At 46.4% G+C, this 19,153-nt stretch overlaps 1 protein-coding gene across 5 annotated transcripts; it reads left to right on the forward strand.

Annotated features, from left to right (window-relative positions):
• Positions 1-3,491: 3,491 nt before the first annotated feature.
• LOC125544974 (pseudouridylate synthase 7 homolog) lies at positions 3,492-19,147 on the forward strand. 5 transcript variants are annotated; one of them, XM_048708788.1, is made up of 18 exons: positions 3,493-3,887; positions 3,991-4,170; positions 4,256-4,482; positions 4,587-4,659; positions 4,759-4,815; positions 5,084-5,163; positions 5,246-5,308; positions 5,609-5,696; positions 5,791-5,893; positions 5,979-6,082; positions 6,714-6,787; positions 7,380-7,444; positions 15,832-15,992; positions 16,081-16,148; positions 16,223-16,283; positions 16,986-17,023; positions 18,589-18,657; positions 18,796-19,147. In XM_048708788.1, exons 1-18 carry the CDS (start codon positions 3,612-3,614, stop codon positions 18,815-18,817), a joined length of 1,809 nt encoding a protein of 602 aa, XP_048564745.1. In that variant the 5' UTR covers positions 3,493-3,611; the 3' UTR covers positions 18,818-19,147. The 5 variants fall into 5 exon arrangements, 2 of the variants coding, with proteins under 2 accessions (XP_048564746.1, XP_048564745.1); XM_048708789.1 differs by lacking the exon at positions 5,246-5,308 and having other exon boundaries at positions 3,492-3,887; XR_007299858.1 differs by having other exon boundaries at positions 3,494-3,887; positions 16,081-16,164; positions 16,986-18,657.
• Positions 19,148-19,153: the final 6 nt, after the last annotated feature.

The raw sequence follows: 19,153 nt of genomic DNA on the forward strand, positions 1-19,153 counted from the left end.
ATTGGGGCATAACCCTTTTTGTGATCCTCTAACATGCGATCGAACTTCAGCTTCTCCTTTTGACTTTCGCATTGCATCCTTGCATCGACAATGACCCGGCGGAGATCATCATCATCGGGCACATCGTATGGTTCCTCTTGATCTTCAGCAGCTTCACCCGTTGCAGCATCATTGGGCACATCGTCTGGTTCCTCTTGATCTTCACCAGCTCCCCCCGTTGCAGCATCACCGTATTCAGGGGGCACATAGTTGTCATCGTACTCTTCTTCTTCGCCGTCTTCCATCATAACCCCTATTTCTCCGTGCCTCGTCCAAACATTATAGTGTGGCATGAAACCCTTGTAAAGCAGGTGGGAGTGAAGGATTTTCCGGTTAGAGTAAGACCTCGTATTCCCACATTCAGTGCATGGACAACACATAAAACCATTCTGCTTGTTTGCCTCAGCCGCATCGAGAAACTCATGCACGCCCTTAATGTACTCGCAGGTGTGTTTGTCACCGTACATCCATTGCCGGTTCATCTGCGTGCATTATATATAATTAAGTGTCCAAATTAATAGAAGTTCATCATCACATTAAAACCAAAGTGCATACATAGTTCTCATCTAACAACATATAGCTCTCCAGAGCATCTAATTAATTAAACCATACATTGAAACTATGTAAAACATTTCAATGCGAAAACAAATGCGATCATAATCGCAACCAAGGTAACAATTGATCCAACAGCATAATGATACCAAGCCTCGGTATGAATGGCATGTTTTCTAATCTTTCTAATCTTCAAGCGCATTGCATCCATCTTGATCTTGTGATCATCGACGACATCCGCAACATGCAACTCCAATATCATCTTCTCCTCCTCATTTTTTTCCTTCAACAAATTGTTTTCTTTTTCAACTAAATTTAACCTCTCGACAATAGGGCCGGTTGGCATTTCCGATTCACATACATCCTACATAAATAAAATCTATGTCACGTTGGTCGGCATAATTTTCATAAACAATAAATGAACCAATAGTTATAAAGATAATATATATACCACATCCGAATCATAGACAGGACGAGGGTCGACGGGGGCGGATACCAAAACCATCGCACTATATAAGATGCAATAATAAAAGTAAGAAAATAATACAAGTATCTATGTAAACATACAAGTAAGAATATTTTTCCTTTCAGAAAGAAGATAAGAACAAGAGGCTCACCACGATGGTGCCGGCGATGAGCTCGGCGCGGGTGATCGACGACGGTGAATACGGGGACGGGGCGTGACGGACCGCTAAACCTAGACAAATATTATGGAAAATGGAGTTTGGAGGTCAAGCTTGGAGAGGAGAAAGCTTAAGTAGTGTGGCTCGGGCATTCCATCGAACACCTTGTGTGCATAGGAGGTGAGCTAGAGCATCACCAAGCCCTCTCCCCCTCGGCCAGAGAAAAACAGAGCACTGGGGTGCTCTGCTCGCGAGCGAGGGGTATATATAGGCACCTCATTGGTCCCGGTTGGTGACATGAGCCGGGACTAAAGAGGAGCCTTTGGTCCTGGTTCAAGCCACCAACCGGGACCAATGGTGGCGGGCCAGGAGCGAGGCCCATTGATCCCGGTTCATCCCACCAATCGGGACCAAAAGGTCCAGATGAACCGGGACCAATGGCCCGCGTGGCCCGGCCGGTCCCCTGGGCTCACGAACCGGGACCAATGCCCATATTGGTCCCGGTTCTGGACTGAACCGGGACTAATGGGCTGACCCGGCCTGGACCAAAGCCCTGTTTTCTACTAGTGCTTGGGTCATCATGACCCGCATGCTACGGTTGGTGACGCCGACTGAGTGGTCTTATCGTCTGACGAGCGAGACGAGTATGGATGATCCTTTTAACTTATGCCTCTCGAAGGATAACGTGAGATTTCCCGCCCACCTTGATGAAGATGGGATTCAACGGAACAATGGCGGATATGGCATTCCATCACTACACGGCGACACCACCAACTTCTGTCAACCACGTGGGGCCCATTTGGTGAGACTCAAGCAGGTCAGGAGGAGGGTGCCCATTTGACCCAGGGCTCACCATGCGTTCCAAAAAAGTGTATTGTGGTTGCTCGTGTGGCAATCTTGTAAACACACACACACACACATCTCCATCATAAGAACTAGCATGCAAGATGTAGAGTGATACACCTCCTCAATGAGTTGAACCTAGACAAACAAAGGCTCAAACTATGAAGTGTTTGACCCCTAGACGGATCTCTAAAATGGGATCTCATGATCTATGATCACAACGATCACGTGTTGACATCTAGCACACCATGTAAGGGGGGCAAGACTTCAGGTTTTGTCCAGCCCATTGATGTCAACCATGCCCTCTCGTGGATCACACACACGGTGGTGGCGGTGGCCTCCACGGCTTGCATAGTAGGAACTACCCAGGCATGGAACACTGTCACAACTCAGCCGATCTTCTTGTGGTAGGGGCTCAACGCTCCCAATTGTTCCCGCACCGCCAACCAGACGCTAACGAGGCCAACCAGGTGGCCAAACTCCAAACCATGCACGTTCTCCTCCAACACCCGCTTTGTGCCCTTGGAGGAGGAACCCCTCATGCACCTATGGCTCGAGGAAATCTTCGGGTTGGTGGAAATCGCTCGCCAGCGCCCAACTTCGAGGGGAACCCGCGCTTCCCCAAGGGGAAGCCCTTCCCCTTCAATCTCCAGTGGGAAGCCGTCACCACCGTAACAGGGGAGCTTCGGGCCCCGTGAAACTAGGTGGGTGTCGAGTAGGTCCCGGCCTCTCCGAGATCGCCCACGGTCGCATCGACGACCTCCGCGACGTCCTCGACTGTAAGAGAATAACCCACACTTGCGAGGCGAACCCTGGCAATTAGTGCCCGATACATCTCTCCACCAAGCATGACCTCGTGAACTACTTGGGGGTTGTGGCCCTCGTCAACAGCAGGTTTCGGGTCCGCCTTGAATTTAAGATTTTTTTGAATTGATGAACATTTTTTTGAATTTGTGAACTTTTCAAACTATGTGTTTTTAAATTTCGTGAATATCTTTTAAAAATCTCTCTTTAAAAAATTGTTGACATTTCTAATAAGATTTTTTTTCAAATCCGTGAACATTATTTAAGTTTAGTGAACATTTTTTCAAATTTGTAAACATTTTTCAAATTTGTGTACTTATTTAAAATTCATGAACTTTTAAAATCATTTTTGTTGCTGGACAAGTTTTTTTTCTGAGACAAGTATTCTCTTATATTATGGGACGGAGGGAGTAGCTTTTTTGAGCTGTTTTTGAGACAAGTAGCTGTTGACATTTTTAACCAGCGGGAGCGACCGAGAGGGACCGGTGACCGCGCGAGGCGACCAGGAAAGCGCTATTGGGCTGCGGGCCGTCTAGCGTGCGCGCAGTAGACGGCCCGCAGCCCAATAGCTCTTCAAGCGCCTTCGACATTTTTTCTCAGAAAAAAAAAGCGCCTTCAACAATTGCTCAGCCTCCAGTTTCCAGCTCCCACATCCCAACCACCCCCTACAGAAACGGAGGCGGAGCGCGCGGCTGGCCGAATCACCTCCCCACCGCCCCTCCGCCGGCCATCCTCCCACCGCGCGTCCGAATGCGCTGCCGCCACTTCCTAACCTCCCTTCTCTCCCCCCTCTCATTCGCAAACCCCCCTTCTCGCCCCCTCGCCAGCCGCGCCCGCGCCGTGGCCCAGCCGCCCGCCCAGCGCCGCGCCGCCCTCGCCGAGCCCGACGTGGGCATCTCCCGGTTCGCCTCCTCACTCCCCGGCTTCCGCGGCGCCCTCAAGCAGCGCTACTCCGACTTCGTCGTCCACGAGGTCGCCCGCGACGGCACCCTCGTCCGCCTCACCTCCTTCGACCTCCCGGACGAGGTTTACCTCTCGAGCTCCCTGTTGCTTCCCCCCCGCATTGCGGTTTTCGGGATTCAGAAACCGTACTCTCATGACATCGTTTCGGTTTGGTGCGGATTCGCAGCGTGCAGATACGGATGACGAGGCCGACGCTGACCTCCCGCACGCACTTGAATCGTTCCGGCTGCTCTGTGGTGACGCCGATTGTGAGGCGTTGAGGGGATTTCTGTCGAGGGTTTCAGAAGGTGATAGTGATGTCTCACCGATCATTCTCTCCCCTGATGCCGACAAGGCTCATCGCTTGGTGGGTTTGATTTTCCAGATATTGTGGTTAATTGGTTATGGTGGAAACTTGGATGTGAACTTGTCAAGTATTCGACATTTTCTAGGAGGTGCATGACTTCTTCAAGAGGAACTTCATCTTCTTGGTGACGGACACCGTTGAGCACAGCGATGGGGTCCAGAGGTGTATTAGGGTGCGGTTGAGGTCAGGGCCACGTGGCCGGAGGAACAGGACGGGCACAGGAAGTTCTGAACCTTCAGGCTGGAGAGATGACAGGCCATTTGATAGTAGAGGATCTGTAACCTGGCCTTATCATCTTGGGAAGTTTCTCAGGTGATGGCATTACATATCATCCCATCATTTTTAATCTATGATATTTAATATTTATGCATAAGGATGCATAGGACTGCACATTTAGGTTGTAATTCATGCTACAGGTTTCATCTCTACAAAGAGAACAAGGACACCCAGGAGGCACTAAGAGTTATAGGAAAAATGTTAGGGCTTCAGGTGCCTGTTTGCCATTGTTTTCATCAAAATATTTGCAACTTCTCCTTTTGAGTTGCTGAATGTATTCACATATTCTGAAATTACCTGTATTATCCACAGCCACGATCTTTTAGGATTGCAGGGACAAAGGATAAACGTGCTATTACAACCCAGCAGGTCCTTATTTTCGACAGTAATTTATGATGTCAATTCATGCACATATCAACCTTTTGAATTTCTTTCATTTATTTATTTGGACAATATGAGTTGTGATTCAATATAACAAGCATGGTGTCAAAATGGAAAGTATAATATTTTTCGCAGAAAAAAAGCTGACGCCATTGACTATTGCAGCCACAAGGAAAATTGGATGATATAGTTTCAAAAGACAAGTATTTTAGTTTTTCTTGGGTTCATGATTTTTAATTCTCTTTCTTCTCATCAGGTAACACTTTTCAAGGTACATGCCAGTAGGTTGGCTGCTCTAAATAATAAACTCACTGGCATTAAAGTTGGAGATTTTAAGTAAGTGGTTATGTGTATCATCTCCTGTGCACAACATTGATTTATGTCATTGACAATTCAGTAACTGATTACCTTTTTCTAGTTATGTAAAGGAGGGCCTTGTTCTTGGTCAACTCATGGGAAACCGATTTACAATTACCTTAAGGTGCATGTTTTCTTTGTGATGGCACTATACATCAATGCTATAATGAATTTGCTTGACCTTCTGCAATATAAACGGTGCACAGCCACACAGGCTGTGACACACGCTGTAACACAAGTCGGGTGGATATGCCGTGACACAATGTTACGCTAATTCACGATGGTTACAATTTACAAAGAATTGCATAATTTGTTGCCTTTGTTGTGTACTATGATCTTAGATTCCCGTCATGACCTTATTGTTTTTATTTTCAACTACAGAGTGATTAGAGAATTCATGCTTTCCATTGCTGTTATCTGTCAGGAGTGTTATCGCAGAATCAGAAGACATGATTAAGGTAGCTGTTGATGGATTGATAAAAAGTGGGTTTATCAATTACTACGGTCTGCAGGTACAAGAAATATACCCTCTTATTTCTTTTATCTCTTCAAGCTTTTTTGCCACTGTCTCTGACGTAAAACATTTTATTTGTATCGTGTTTCTAGCGTTTTGGTAGTGCTTCAGTACCAACTCATCTCGTTGGTGCTGCTTTGCTTAGAGGAGAGTGGAGAAGTGCTGTTAGCTTGATTCTTGATCCAAGGGAAGGAGATATCCTTGATTATTTTTGCTGTTTTACAACTAGAAACTTTAATATGTAGTGCTCGGATTTGTTCATCTTAACTTAGCTGTGTACAGTGTGATGACATGAATGGGGTGAGGGAACATTACAAGGAACATGGTGATATTGATGTGGCAATTAGGAATTTTCCTCGGCGTCTCATAGCAGAGAGGGCTATCGTAAGTGTATTTTGTCTTCCTTTTCTTGGATTATATATCGTACGTCTGAGCATTTTTTTTGTCCTATCACATTTGCTGGTTATCGTTGTAATGTTCTGTTGGTGCTTATAAAGTCTATTTATCCGTAGCAAGTGAGATTGATGTGCCCACACAACATTGAATCTGTGATACTAGGACTTGTGATGCTATGGACCAACAGAAAGCAAGATGATGTCACAGAATGATAATGCAAGCTTATATATTTATCTATCTGGTGCCCAGAATTTGACATTGACTTGATTTTAGTAGATGTTGTATGAAAGTGTAACTACAAAATGGAGAAAACTTACCAACTTACTCTGGATGAGGTTATAAACTAGAAATTATTACGTTGATCTCTTGATTCAAATATATTAATTACTCCCTCTGATCCAAAATAAGTGTCACAGTTTTGAACTAAAAAACTGCGACAGTTATTATGAATCGGAGGGAGTACTCCCTCGGTCCCAAAATAAGTGTCTCAAGCTAAATTATTTTGGGACGGAGGGAGTACTAAATAAATTATAACAGGGAATATAGCTTTCCTATTCTCTGTTTTATCACTTTAATTTGACGATGGAACCCTTATATTTGTGCTTTCTGTCATTTTCAGCTTCAGCGTTTGAAGAAGTACCCTGGCAACTATCTACAAGCACTAATGGCTATACCTAGAACACTGAGATTGATGTATGTTCTATTGCACGATCTAAGTTTTGAGTGTTATCTTAAATTGGAATACAGCATCTGTGATGGCCGTAGAGTTTTTTCCTAGAGAATCCACCATGCCTGCAAAGTAGTTACAATTTTCTGGGTGGCAGCATTTTGGTTCCTGTGAGCACATGCTCCTGGACAAACTGTAAAAACTTAAACAATATGTAAATAATAAAAGCAATATGTTTTTTTTGATAACACACATGTTCATGGCTTCTATCTTCTTGCAAAGTTTCATGAAAAAATGACATATATTTTGCTCTAACAAAAAAAGAAAGAAAAGAAAACCTGGTGCTCTCAAAAGGCAAATTTTAAGCGCCAAATATGTTTTTCGGCACAGGCCACAAAACCAGTCTTTTACCTCATGAAAAGTTTCATGTATATATAGGACATGGACATGTAAATGTTTTTTTTTCAGTTTTTGTATATCAAGATTGTCATTTATCACCCCCGGAGCATATGCTCTTGGGAGCCGATTTGAATATCCGCTCTTTTCTTACTTACGATTAAGTCTTAAGTTCTACAGATCTACATCTACTTATTAAGCGGTGTTGACTATTCTACACAGGTATGTACATAGTTACCAGAGTTATCTATGGAACCATGCTGCGAGTATGAGAGCTGGAATATATGGTCAGTATACTTTGTGTGTCTGTGGCTCACTAGGTTTTGATCTGATTAGTTTCATTATTTTGAGACAACTACTGGAGACTTTCTGCTGTTACTTAAAGTATTATAGTACAACAACAACAACAACAACAAAGCCTTTAGTCCCAAACAAGTTGGGGTAGGCTAGAGGTGAAACCCACAAGATCTGAAAATTGGTAAATTTAATAGATTCACTTTAGGTGATCAAGTTACCCTAACTATGAATCTACAAATAGGAATAATTTGCAAGAACGTGGAAAGTAAAGAGCAAGTTGTAGAGATAATTGCACACATAGTTTTCCCAAAGTTCCGATCGTTGCCGCTAAGTCCTAGTAGGGCCCTTGGTGCCTCATCCAAGAGTCTAGGCACCAACAGCTCCTCTTAGACGCTTCAGCCTTGTTTATAAAGCGTCCTGCTTCAGACGCTTAAGCGGTAAGGCGCCCTGGCAGTGCCTTAGAAATATGCCTGCTTTAGGCGCTTAGGCGACGCTTAAGCGTCAGAGCGCGTGGTGCTCGCTTTAGGTTGCTTTACTGCCTTATAAAGCATGCCTTTCGGTAGGAGAGATTTAACCTTCACAAGCTTTGGAGAAATCTGCACGATAAATTGCTGCAAGATGGGCAAGCTTTTCTATATCAAACTTATTTAAATCAACACATGAGAAACATACAAGTACCTCTTGAGCTGTTTTACCAGACTGGCAATTCATTTCAACACATATCTTGTTAATATTGACAAAGAAAATCATGACACGACGAAGTTGAAGATTAGTGATAGTCCTCTTTAGCGACCTTTAATCAACATTTCTTTTTCTTCTAGCAACCGGCAAGAGCTTTGCTTTTCCATTATGTAGAAGAGGAAACGACCATTTAATAAGGAAAACTGGCGGAAAATTGATGAACTAGTATTTCTTCTTTCATATTTGGCAGCGGAATGCTTTTGGAATAATAATATTGTTGGACTTCGCCAAAAAGATCATGCCTTCGCAAAACTCTGCGAAAGCTAATTTGTAGTGCAAAATAATTTTAACTTGGAACTCATGGTGAAAACAAATTTAAAACACTTACACTTCTTTTGTACAACTATGGGATGAGTTTTCATACACCTATTTGCATTAACCTCACTAAGCACTTTTATTCACGAGGCCCACATTTGATTTAATACGAAACAAAGTTATATGGTGTGAACCACATTTAGTATATCTAGGTCTAGCAAGACTAGTTTGTCAATGCAAGCTCTTTCCACTAGATATTTCGCCTCTCTCAAGCATATATAGAACATACTAGTGAATTCTTCGGTCAGTGCATCCATCCATTTGCAAGAATCACTTGTTGCAGTCACAATCAAATAGAGATAGCTGAAAATTTCATTAATATATGAGCAACAACTAGCAATAAACACAACAACCAATTGCAAATGTTGGGCAATGCAATGGACATAGAAAGCATGTGGTTTTCACCTACAAGGCTACAACCTTTGTTGAATGGCATTAAATTCACGTCTACGGCGGGGGTTCAAACATGAGACGTGATTTAATGCCATGCAACAAAGGTTGTAGGTGAAACCCGTATGCTTTGTTTGTCCATTGCTTTACCCATTATTTGCAATTGGTTTTTGCCTCCCTTGCTATTTGTTTCCCTCCTAAGATTTTCTTGAGCATGTCCCCTTGATTAGAATTAGAACAAGTGTATTTTGCAAAAAGTGGATGCATTGGCAGAAGAATTTCCTAATTATGTTTTTGATAGTCCTGAGAGCGGTAAAATATGCAGTGGATGAGATTCGCATCAACAAACTAGTTTTGCTAGACCTAGACATACTAGATGGGGCTCAAATAGCTTTGCTTTGTGTAGATCAATTATGGGGCTTCGTGATTAAATTGTTTAGTGTGGTCCATGGAAATGGGTGTATTCCGACTCATGTCGTGGGTTGCATAGAAAAATAGAGTGTTCTAAATTACTTATATGTTGAAGCTTATGTTAAAGTTATTTAGTATTACAATGAGCTTTCACAAATCTTGCAAAGAAAGTATGTACATATTGTGCATGCAATGTAATTAGTTCGAGATCTCAAATCTCGGTTGGTGCCCATGAGATAGTGGTTGATAGTACCTTTTTGGTTAGGCCCAACAATATTATGATTTCAGAGGTATTTTGATGCCAAATATGGAGGATCAAATACACATTCAAGCCCACTCGTGTTTACGCCAATTTGCTTCTAACCCATGCTTGACAAGTAAATAGACTCAAAGTCACCTTGTGCTTGACCAAACTCTTAAGTGTGAGGAAGGCCGTGGTGAAACGAGTGGCCGCGGGTCTAAAAAATCTAGCCCGCCTAAGCCTTCCTCATTAGACTAAGAATTCTCCCATGCCTATTTATGAAAGTTGTGACACGTCTGGCCTGTGCAATAGGTTTCTTAAATGCCTTCAACTTCCCTATATCTTCCAACATTATGTCCAAGCAATGACATGCACACGGACTCCAATGTAGTGTAGGGACCCTCAACTCTAGAAGGTGGCGAACTGCCTTGTAGTTAGCACCATTATCGGTGACAACATTTTCTTTCCCAGCTTTCTCAATTCTCTTCTCTAGCAAACCAGCGATCATTTGAGCATCATGTGATTTACTTGAGGCATTAAGCCTCCAAGAAGAAGGGGCCCTCCAGACTGTTAACAAGGACAAGTGGCGGCCCCTTCTATCTGACCAGCCATCCGACATGAGTATCCATATTCTTTCCATGCTGCCTAGTGTTGCATCCATATGGTGCTAATAGACTTTCATCTACAAGATCTCCAGGCGTTCTTTGCAGCATGGCAAATAATTGGCTTGGAACTATTGGTGGCAGCAGCAGCAGACTTGACTTTTGCTTACATATTGACAACAAATGCTCTCTTATTTCTTTTGGCTATTGTCCCTGACCTTGGCTTAGCAATGGGGACATTTGTTGTATGTGAGCCCATGTTCCAGTCTAGTCCATATGGCCCAGGCCCATGCCATGCCACTGACCTAGAAGAGGAGCCAAACTATGTTTGGTCTCATGCGCCGCTTTACACCAGATCGAGTAGCTGCCTGGCACATCCCTCTCTCGAACTACATGGTATCAGACGCTGAGGGCGAGGGAGGAAGGCGACGACAGCTGCAGAAGGAGCTACAGTAGAGGCGTGGCGAGGCGGAATCAGCGGCGAAGAGAGGCGACTGTGCGCGAGGAGCTGGCGGAGCTGCACAGGTGCTGCACGACGCCGACGGAGAACCGGCGGCTGCAGGAGTTGCGGTTGTGCGGCAGAGGAGGAAGAGGAGGCGCAGCTCGTCCTCTCTTCCTCGATCTGGAACTGGAACACGACGAGCAGGAGCTGAAGTGTTGTGCTGCTGGAGCTATTTCCTGCTTCGTTGACATTCTTGGTGTTTTTCAGCAAGAAGTGCTGTGCTGCTTGCTGTTGGCGGTGTGACTATATATTGTGCTGTTCCTGGAGGCTGCTGCTTCCTGAAGCTGCTCGTTGCTGCTGCTGATTCTGCTGATTGGAGAAAGAGGAGGTCCTGTGCTGCTGCTGGTATTGCTGGCTAGCTTGGTGCTGGTGCATGTAGCAGAGGTTCTCACAGCTAAGTGAATAGCTGAAGTGAGTGATCCTGGTGGTGTTCTGGCTGTGGTGTTGTGGCTGCTGATTGCAGAGGAAGGAGGCATGAGGTGGCATAGCTAGGAAAAGACGAGGTGGAGGCTGTCATGGGGAGTGATATTACTTCTGTGCTGGAGCAACTTGTGTAGCTCATGACTGCGAAAGCTGCCGAGGGTTCATCTCCTGCAGGTGGTGGAACTGTTGTGCCTCGAGCTGGTCAGGGATTCAAGCCGGAGCTCATGCCAATTTATTTAAGGAGTCGATGCGGGCCTTGTTAATCTTGAAGACAAAGGGACAGAAGGGGCATGTTCTTGGTGTTGAAGTATATCTGTGGACATCCAAGCCCTTTCCATCAGTTGGGACTTTTGGTTGCGCTGGCTAGTGCATGAAGCTTAACATAGTATCAGAGCCCAAGGTCTTGAGTTCAAATCCCGACATTCGCAATTTATCCAAAAAATTATTGCCCTCCCTTTGTGTCCACGTATAGGCCTTGAGTCATACCTCTGAGTCTATCCACATGTTGACTTCCCGCGTCACATGTGAGAGGGGGTGTTGAAGTGTATATGTGGATTTTTTTTGAAACTCGAGGACGGTGGGAAAGGCCCTCACAGACTTCTAAATTAGAAAAAGATCAAACAGTTACATATGTACAAGTGTATATGTGGATTGCATTGGCTAGTGCATGAAGCTTAACATGGTATTAGAGCCTAAGGTCTTGAGTTCAAGTCCCAGCTTTCGCAATTTATTCAAAAATTGTTGCTGCCCCCCTCTGTGTCCACGTATATGCCTCTATTGAGCCATACCTCTGAGTCAATTTACGTGTTGACTTCTCGCGTCACACATGAGAGGGGGTGTTGAAGTATATATGTGGATTGCCTAACTCTTTACACCAGTTCGGACTTTTGGTTGCGTTGGCTAGTGCATGAAGCTTAACACTTGGAACGGTTGGAGAACCAGCTGACAAGCTGAGCTCAGAATAGAAGAAGTGGAATGTTACTGACTCACTGATATTGGCTTGGATGTTGAACTCACTGATTCTAGTCATTGCAGTCTCTTGAGAAATCGTTGAATGCTTCTGCTGTGTGAAGCCTGATATCCATGAGGTATTCCGGTAAGGGATACCTGATGCTCGTGTCTCAAATTGAAGACAAGATCCATGATGTTCGTCAAGGTGACAAAAGCGTGATGGTGTATGTGATTGAGCTGCATCACCTTTGGGCCGATCTGGATTCGTGTGACCCCCTTGAGCTTCCACATGTAGAGTCCATGGAGATTGCCAGGAGATGGGTTGAGCGCAGGCGGGTGATGCAGTTTCTAAAAGGTCTAGATCAAGGTTTTGATAGCAGGCATGTTGCGCTACTACATCAACCGATGCTTGTGTCCCTTGATGAGGCCATTGCTGTTCTCAAATGTTTTGCTCAGTTCGTTGTTAGACTACTGTTAGCTCGAGCTATTCTCATGGAACTACTCTGGTAAAGCCTTATCTGTTGCATGCACGCGCCATGCAATGTGCCGCCTCAGGATCGGCTGGTATTCTATTTGTACGCGCATGTGTATTCTTCTCTCTCTCTCTCTCGTACTCTCTCTACTTAATCACCCCATCGAGGAGGAATACACTATGATGCATCATTACTCTTACTCTCTTTCTATCATGGTATCAGTTTGATCCATCTCCATCACTTCCGCTATGGCCTGAGGTTGCCGCCACCGGAGCTTCCTCATCGGCGGCCCCCTCGCATATGCCCGCTCCCCTTTTCCAATGGCATCCACGCCTCTTCCCACACCTTCCCATGCACTGTCCTCTTCACCCTTGACGATGGTCACCGCCACTCTTCCCCTCCAGACCGCGCCGCCTGTCGCGAGCTTCTATCCCATGCCGGCCCTAGCTCATGCCATCCGCGTCGAGGGGCCAACATCTGCCACCATGTAGATGTGTGGTTGGACATGAAAGATGGCAAGTATTCGGTCTGGCGCGACCTTATGTTGGAGACGATCGACTAGTACGACGTCGCCGATCACATCTCTCCCGACTTCAACGACCACCGTGGCGGCGCCGCATGGTCAACAAAGCTGTCAAGAAGTGGTTCTATGAGACGATGAGCACGGAGCTCGTTGGCTTCATCATCGATCGGAAGGCCACCGCCTTTGGGATCTGGTCATCTATTGAGGCTCTGTTCCCCAACAATCATCGCTTCCGGCAGTTCTACCTCAAGTCCGAGCCGCATGGGATCCGCTAGGGCGACTCTTCCATCTCCACCTTCAACGCCCATCTCAAAGCTGCTGTTGATTGGCTGCGGAACGTTGACAAGCCGGTGGACGATGACGAGCTCGTCCTCCAACTTCGCCGCATCAACAAAGACCAGCACCAGATGACGGCGAAGATCATCGAGAAGTCCACCACGCCCCTGGCATTTGATATCGACGTGGGCATGTTCTTGTAGGACGAGATGACTTCCGGCGCCGACTTCTCTGGCTCCTACAGCGCCCTCGCCGTCCACAACCGGCCACCTGTTCCCGCCCCGCCTCCTGGTGGCGCCTCGGGCAACCACACCAGGCCACGTGGTCCGGGCTTCAGCGGCGGCAAGCTCGGGCCTCCATCGCCGAATCAGGGCAGTAACAAGCACCATCGTTTCACCAACGACGACTACCAGGACGCCTCCAACTTCGCCCCCACCCTTCGTGGACTAGCCACGTCTACGCCTACCCCATCGCGAAGGCGTAGACGTGTCCAGTCCACGAGGGCGGGGAGTTGGAGGCGCCCTGGTAGCCGCTGTTGTTGGTGAAACGGCGACGCTTGTTGTTGCCCTGATAAGGCGATGGAGACCCGAGCTTGCCTGTGTGCCTAGTTCACTCGCTTCGCCACGTTCGTCGCCACCATTGGTTTCACCGCTTCTAAGTGCGATGCCTCCTTATTTGTCTACAAATCTTCTGGACACACTGCCTATCTCCTTTTTATGCAGATGATATCATTCTCACCGCATCCACCCCTGTATTCCTTCGTTACGTTATTTCCCTTCGACAAGAGTTTGCCATGACCGATCTTGGTTCTCTCTCGCACTTCCTTGGAGTTTCTGTCATGCGCTCCTCTTCTTCTCTTTTTCTCTCTCAGCGGCAGTACGCGCTTGACATTATCCAGCATGCCGAGATATCTGATTGTCATACCGTTCGCACCCCCATTGATTTCGGGTTAGCAGCGTGATGGACAGCGAGGTGATGGTGGTCCTTGTCTCGGGTCGGGATGAAGTTCTCTGCCGGTGGTGGTGACATGGCTAGATTCGGCTAGTGGGGGTGGTGGCACAACATGGGTGGTCGACTACCCCCCTTCTGCTCGTACGATTGGGTGCAGCGGCTTGTGGTAACCTACAGTTTGGTGTCGAAGGCTCAGCGCGTGATGCATCGTTGACTGTCTGATGGTGGCAAGGGCGACCCGGGAAGGGAGGCAGGAGGCCTTCTGGCTTGTCGACACCGAGATTTGGAGGAGCCAAATGTGTCGTGTCGGCGGCCTTAGCCCTCGGGGGTGGCCGGGTGGCTGCGGTGCAGCCGGCGGCTGCTGACCATCCCCTGTTCGCTTTAGGTCAGCTAGGCCATCGCCCGGCCATGGGTTTGTTTTAGTGTTGGAAGGACGGGCCTTCTACCCTTTACTGGTCGGCCTTCTACCCGGTTGTTCTCGTCTTCATGTCGTGGTGGCATTGGAGGGGGTGGTCTCGGATGCCGGGGCGGCAACCCTGGTGGTGGGAGCCTGGATGTTCATGGGCGGGGCGCATGGCTCAGGTGTGGATTGGCGGCCATAGCCGTGCGCGCGGCCTGGTGGCCGGTGCTCGGTGATCGAGGGTGGTTTTAGAGGTAGAGAGCGTGCCGGGGAGTAATACCTGTCTGGCTTGGACCAGGTCGAAAGCGGCGGCGTCCGCGGGTGCTGTCCCCTTCATGACGATGCCGTTGCGGTTCTCTCCTTTTGTTAGCACCGGGTGAAAACCATGATCCTTTTGTATCAGGCGGCGGCGGTGCTCCTGTGTAGTTCCCTTCCTGAAGGCGCCCTCTTGGAGTCCATGGTTCGTCGGGCGCAGCGTCGTCACTTCGTGACGCCTGTCATGGTTGAGAACTCCGATAGCTTGAAGCGGGGCTCTAATTGTACTAGTAAATGCGTACGTGCAATGCACGTTAATATTAGGCAGTATATTAATTGCATAAAGATAATAGGTAAGATATCATTTTTTGTGTTAATTATGTGATTAGTGCTAACGGTGATATTTGGTATGATTTTAGTTGCACGTTAAACATGTTGAGTGCTCACCATTGGAGCAATCTGGGTCGTCGGATTGACCTTATTTGATGGCCGAGATTAATTGGATCTGCCCCTTAGGGTCTTTTTACATAGGTATAGATTCTTTTGTTGGCTTGTAGTGGGTTGGGATGGTGTAGCTGTTCTTGTGCACTATTGTATCCTGTCTTGTGTGTGTGTTGTGGTGTCGAGTTGTATGCTTTGGGTTGTATGGTTGTTGCTTTATCTATAAATGGGGGCACGCGGCTTGCCCAGGCTTCATATTTTTCCTAGCTCCGCCATCAGATGCAACCACTCATTCAAAATCTGATTATTGCAAGGCACACTAGTCTCTTCCTCCATATTAATTTTTTGGTGCATTTAGTGATCCAATATGCATTTTGTTGCACTATACTTACTCAGGGTGTTGAAAGTTTGTTTTCATTTTTCGAAGCTTCCATCCACTCTTCTTTCTTTTGTCTTTATATGCTAATGGGTAAACATCACAGGTTTATCAGGGGTCATAGAAGGTGACTTGGTTTACAAAAAAGAATGTCTTGGAGAAGGAACTGTAACAGATGCTTCAGAAAATAATGATGACCACACCAACACATCTGAAATGGACATATTTGCTGAAACACTTCCGGAAGAAACGATCCAGTCTGTCAAGGTTTACTATATTTACACACAAACAGAGTGAAAACTTGTGCATGAGAGCTACTGTTTGCGGAATTCCCTTTCATACACTTCTCTTGTAGATAGCTGATTCTGAAGATTTATTGAAGGCAGTGTACACACTCGAGGATGTTGTCCTTCCTTTGCCTGGGTGATGAGCATTTGCTGTATGTTCTTTGTTATACAGTTGATTCATAGTGTTATGCTTACTTTTTCCATGTGCAGCTCAGAAACATTGTTTCCTGGAAATGAAGTTGCTGGGATTTACCATGAAATAGCTAACAAGGTAATGCTATCTTTACTGTGAATTTTATCGAATAATGTGCTTTTAAGTTCTCAAGCTTTTCTTTTTCTTTTTTTTTGCTACCAAACTATAGGGTGTAGATGTGTAATATTGGATTAGTTTCCCTCTTTTTGTAGTACATTTTTAATTGCTACCCATGTGTTCTGTGCACCTTACCTGAGTACTCCCTCCGTTTGAGATTCGTAGGCGATAATTTCTGATTTGATTTTCTATTTTACATGGCATGTGCTTCTACCAAAGCATCTAGTGTAATTACTGCCTTCCGATTATGCCCTTTGCTTTTCTTGAAAAGCTGCAGAATGAAATTGCCAACCAATCACGCTAGTAGGTAACACCAAGCTTTTCGTTTTGGCAATAAATACAGCTGCATGCAATCACTCTTGTCCAAGGCCAATCTAGTATATTTTCATTGTGATCTTTGTTGCTTTCTATTATTAGCTGGTTTTGTTGATCTTTGTATATATACTAGAATGGTGGAGGCTAAGTAATTTCTTATGTTTGGATTTATGAAGTTTGTTTTGTTGAAATGAGACACACATATCTCCCTTTTTACAGAGATATTATCTGTAAGATTGGAGCACAAACCTACTTATTTGTCAGACTACTGAAAAGAGATAGCTTCAAGCCTTAAATACTTTCTTTTTAAATGTGTATTTAATGTCTATCTGTTTCTTTTTGTCCCAGGATGGTATTAGCCTGACAGAGAGCACCCATGGAGTCAAGTAAGTTAGTTTGTTCCTATATATGTATGTTGCTTTCTGAAGCTAGTTTATAGCTCTGTACGATAATTGTGATCATAATGGGCCTTTATAAAGCGGGTGTTCAAATAACACATCCAAAGGAAAAAGGGAAGCGTTTCTAGCCGGCTGTCCGTCCGAGCCACGCACCGGCGGCACGCGCACTAGCCACGCGTCAGCCCTGGCCCACCACCCACCGCTCTCGCTCTCCTTATCTCTGTGAGAAACCATGTGAGCCATTCCGTATTCTTTCTCCATCTCTATCGTTCATTCTCGTCTTCTTCGCGAGTTTTCCTCTCTCTTTCTCTCTCACCTCTGCTATCTCCCACATCAAGCTAGTCCCCTTCTCTTTCCTCTCATCGCCCTGGCAGAACCATCCTCCCGACAAACTCCGGTCGGCCAACCGCTGCCTTGTGCCTGGGGGTGCGCTGCTGTAAGGGGTGGGAGGGGAGTGACCACCTGGGGGTTCTTCTGCTGTGACGCCACCGGCAAAGCTACGAGCCGTCTTGGCCACGCCGCGAGCGGTAGAACGCTGTTTTAGTAGGGTAGTGGCCAGGGCGTGCCGGGGTGCTGCGGTGCAAGGTATGAAGCGGTGCTACGGCGGTGGTCGTGGGCGCTGAGACCGGCTGTGACAGATGCTGTGTCCGACGGCAACAGATGCTACAACTAAGGGTAGTGACGTTGAACTGCTGCAGCCGATGACGTCAACTGCTGCGACCGGCGACCGGCGACGTCGACTGCTGCGACCGGCGACCGGCGACGTCGACTGCTGCGACCGGCGACCGGCGACGTCGACTGCTAGCACCGGTGACTTGGGACGCTGGAACTGGCACCGGAGGCTGGGATGCGATCGTCAGCCATGGGAGCTGCAACCGGCAGCAGCCGGTGCCGGAGATGAAAGTCACCCGATTGTGGGATCGTGGCACTAGATGCTGGAACCGGCCAGCGACAGAGCTGCAACCATTGGCAGCAGAAGTTGGAACCCACCGGCGAGTCATTTTTTGCTGGGACCAGCGACTTCCAGTGTTCTGACGGCGAGCCGTTTTGCTGGGTTCGGCTACCCTCACTGCTGCAACCAGCATCGAGGCTGCTACTGCTGGGTAGCAGCCGGTGGGGAGCTGCAGTGACGAGCCCGACGTCTAGCCGACAATGGCGAGCTGTTGCGGGAGTGGGGTGGGTGCGCATTCGCCGCACAGCCACGGCCTCCCATGTGGCATGGTGTGGAGGAGAAACGAGCTGGGGTGAAGGGGATTTTTGCTGTTGACTTTTGGATCAGATCTGAGACGTGGGGGAGGAAGACGACATGCAGTGTGCGGGATCCAATGGTTGGCGCTTGGCGAATTGGACAGCATACGTGTGACCGGTCGACCGGCGCCTACCACTGGCCAAGGAAAAAGGGGTTTAAATATTGCATTTGGTCACTAATATTGTATCTTTGGCATAGCTACTGTGTTATCTTATTCATATTCATGCATTTTTTGATATATCATTTTAATATCCATTTTTGCATACTAACCGTTGTGCTGGATGACACAAATTTCAATTGTAAGGGAATTCTCGATTACAAGCATGAAAGGAGGTTACCGTCGTGTATTACAACGACCTATTGACTGTGAATGGTATGTGCAACTTAAACAAAATTCTACTGTTTCGTTCAATCAATTGCTTTGTTTATGTTTTGGTTTGTTAAGTTTAACTATATTTGCTGTACAGTGAGTTCTAGTTCTAGATGTTTCAATGCAGTTTCTCTTTTGCAGGATTTTTTTCCATACAATTTAGGATCGGGTTCCATTATCAAAGGGGATAACAGAACAAAACAAGAAAAAATAGCATCCATGTGCAACCACAAGTTGAATAACGAAAGCTGCTACTTCATAGCAACCAAAATGGACCTACTAACATCGTCACCAACTAGTTTACAACGAAACAACAAAAGGAAGGGGAAACACAAACAGCCCTATCAAGCTCGAGCACCAAAATCAAACACTCCAGCAACTTTTTAACTGTTACAACTCTCCAAACGATACTAGCAACAGGACAGGCCTCCAAAGATCCCCTATTTTTCATGCTTCACCATCGTGCTCAGCCGCTTCCTCCATATCATCATCTTGATCT

Source organism: Triticum urartu, chromosome 3, assembly GCF_003073215.2.
Source record: "Triticum urartu cultivar G1812 chromosome 3, Tu2.1, whole genome shotgun sequence".
NCBI lineage: Eukaryota > Viridiplantae > Streptophyta > Magnoliopsida > Poales > Poaceae > Triticum > Triticum urartu.

Excerpts from the sequence above, each read along its gene's own strand:
- LOC125544974 (XM_048708788.1), top strand. The coding sequence starts at position 3,612 with ATGCGCTGCCGCCACTTCCTAACCTCCCTTCTCTCCCCCCTCTCATTC. Across the intron at positions 3,888-3,990 it reads CCTTCGACCTCCCGGACGAG|CGTGCAGATACGGATGACGA; the intron begins GTTTACCTCTCG and ends GCGGATTCGCAG. Across the intron at positions 5,697-5,790 it reads TCAATTACTACGGTCTGCAG|CGTTTTGGTAGTGCTTCAGT; the intron begins GTACAAGAAATA and ends TCGTGTTTCTAG.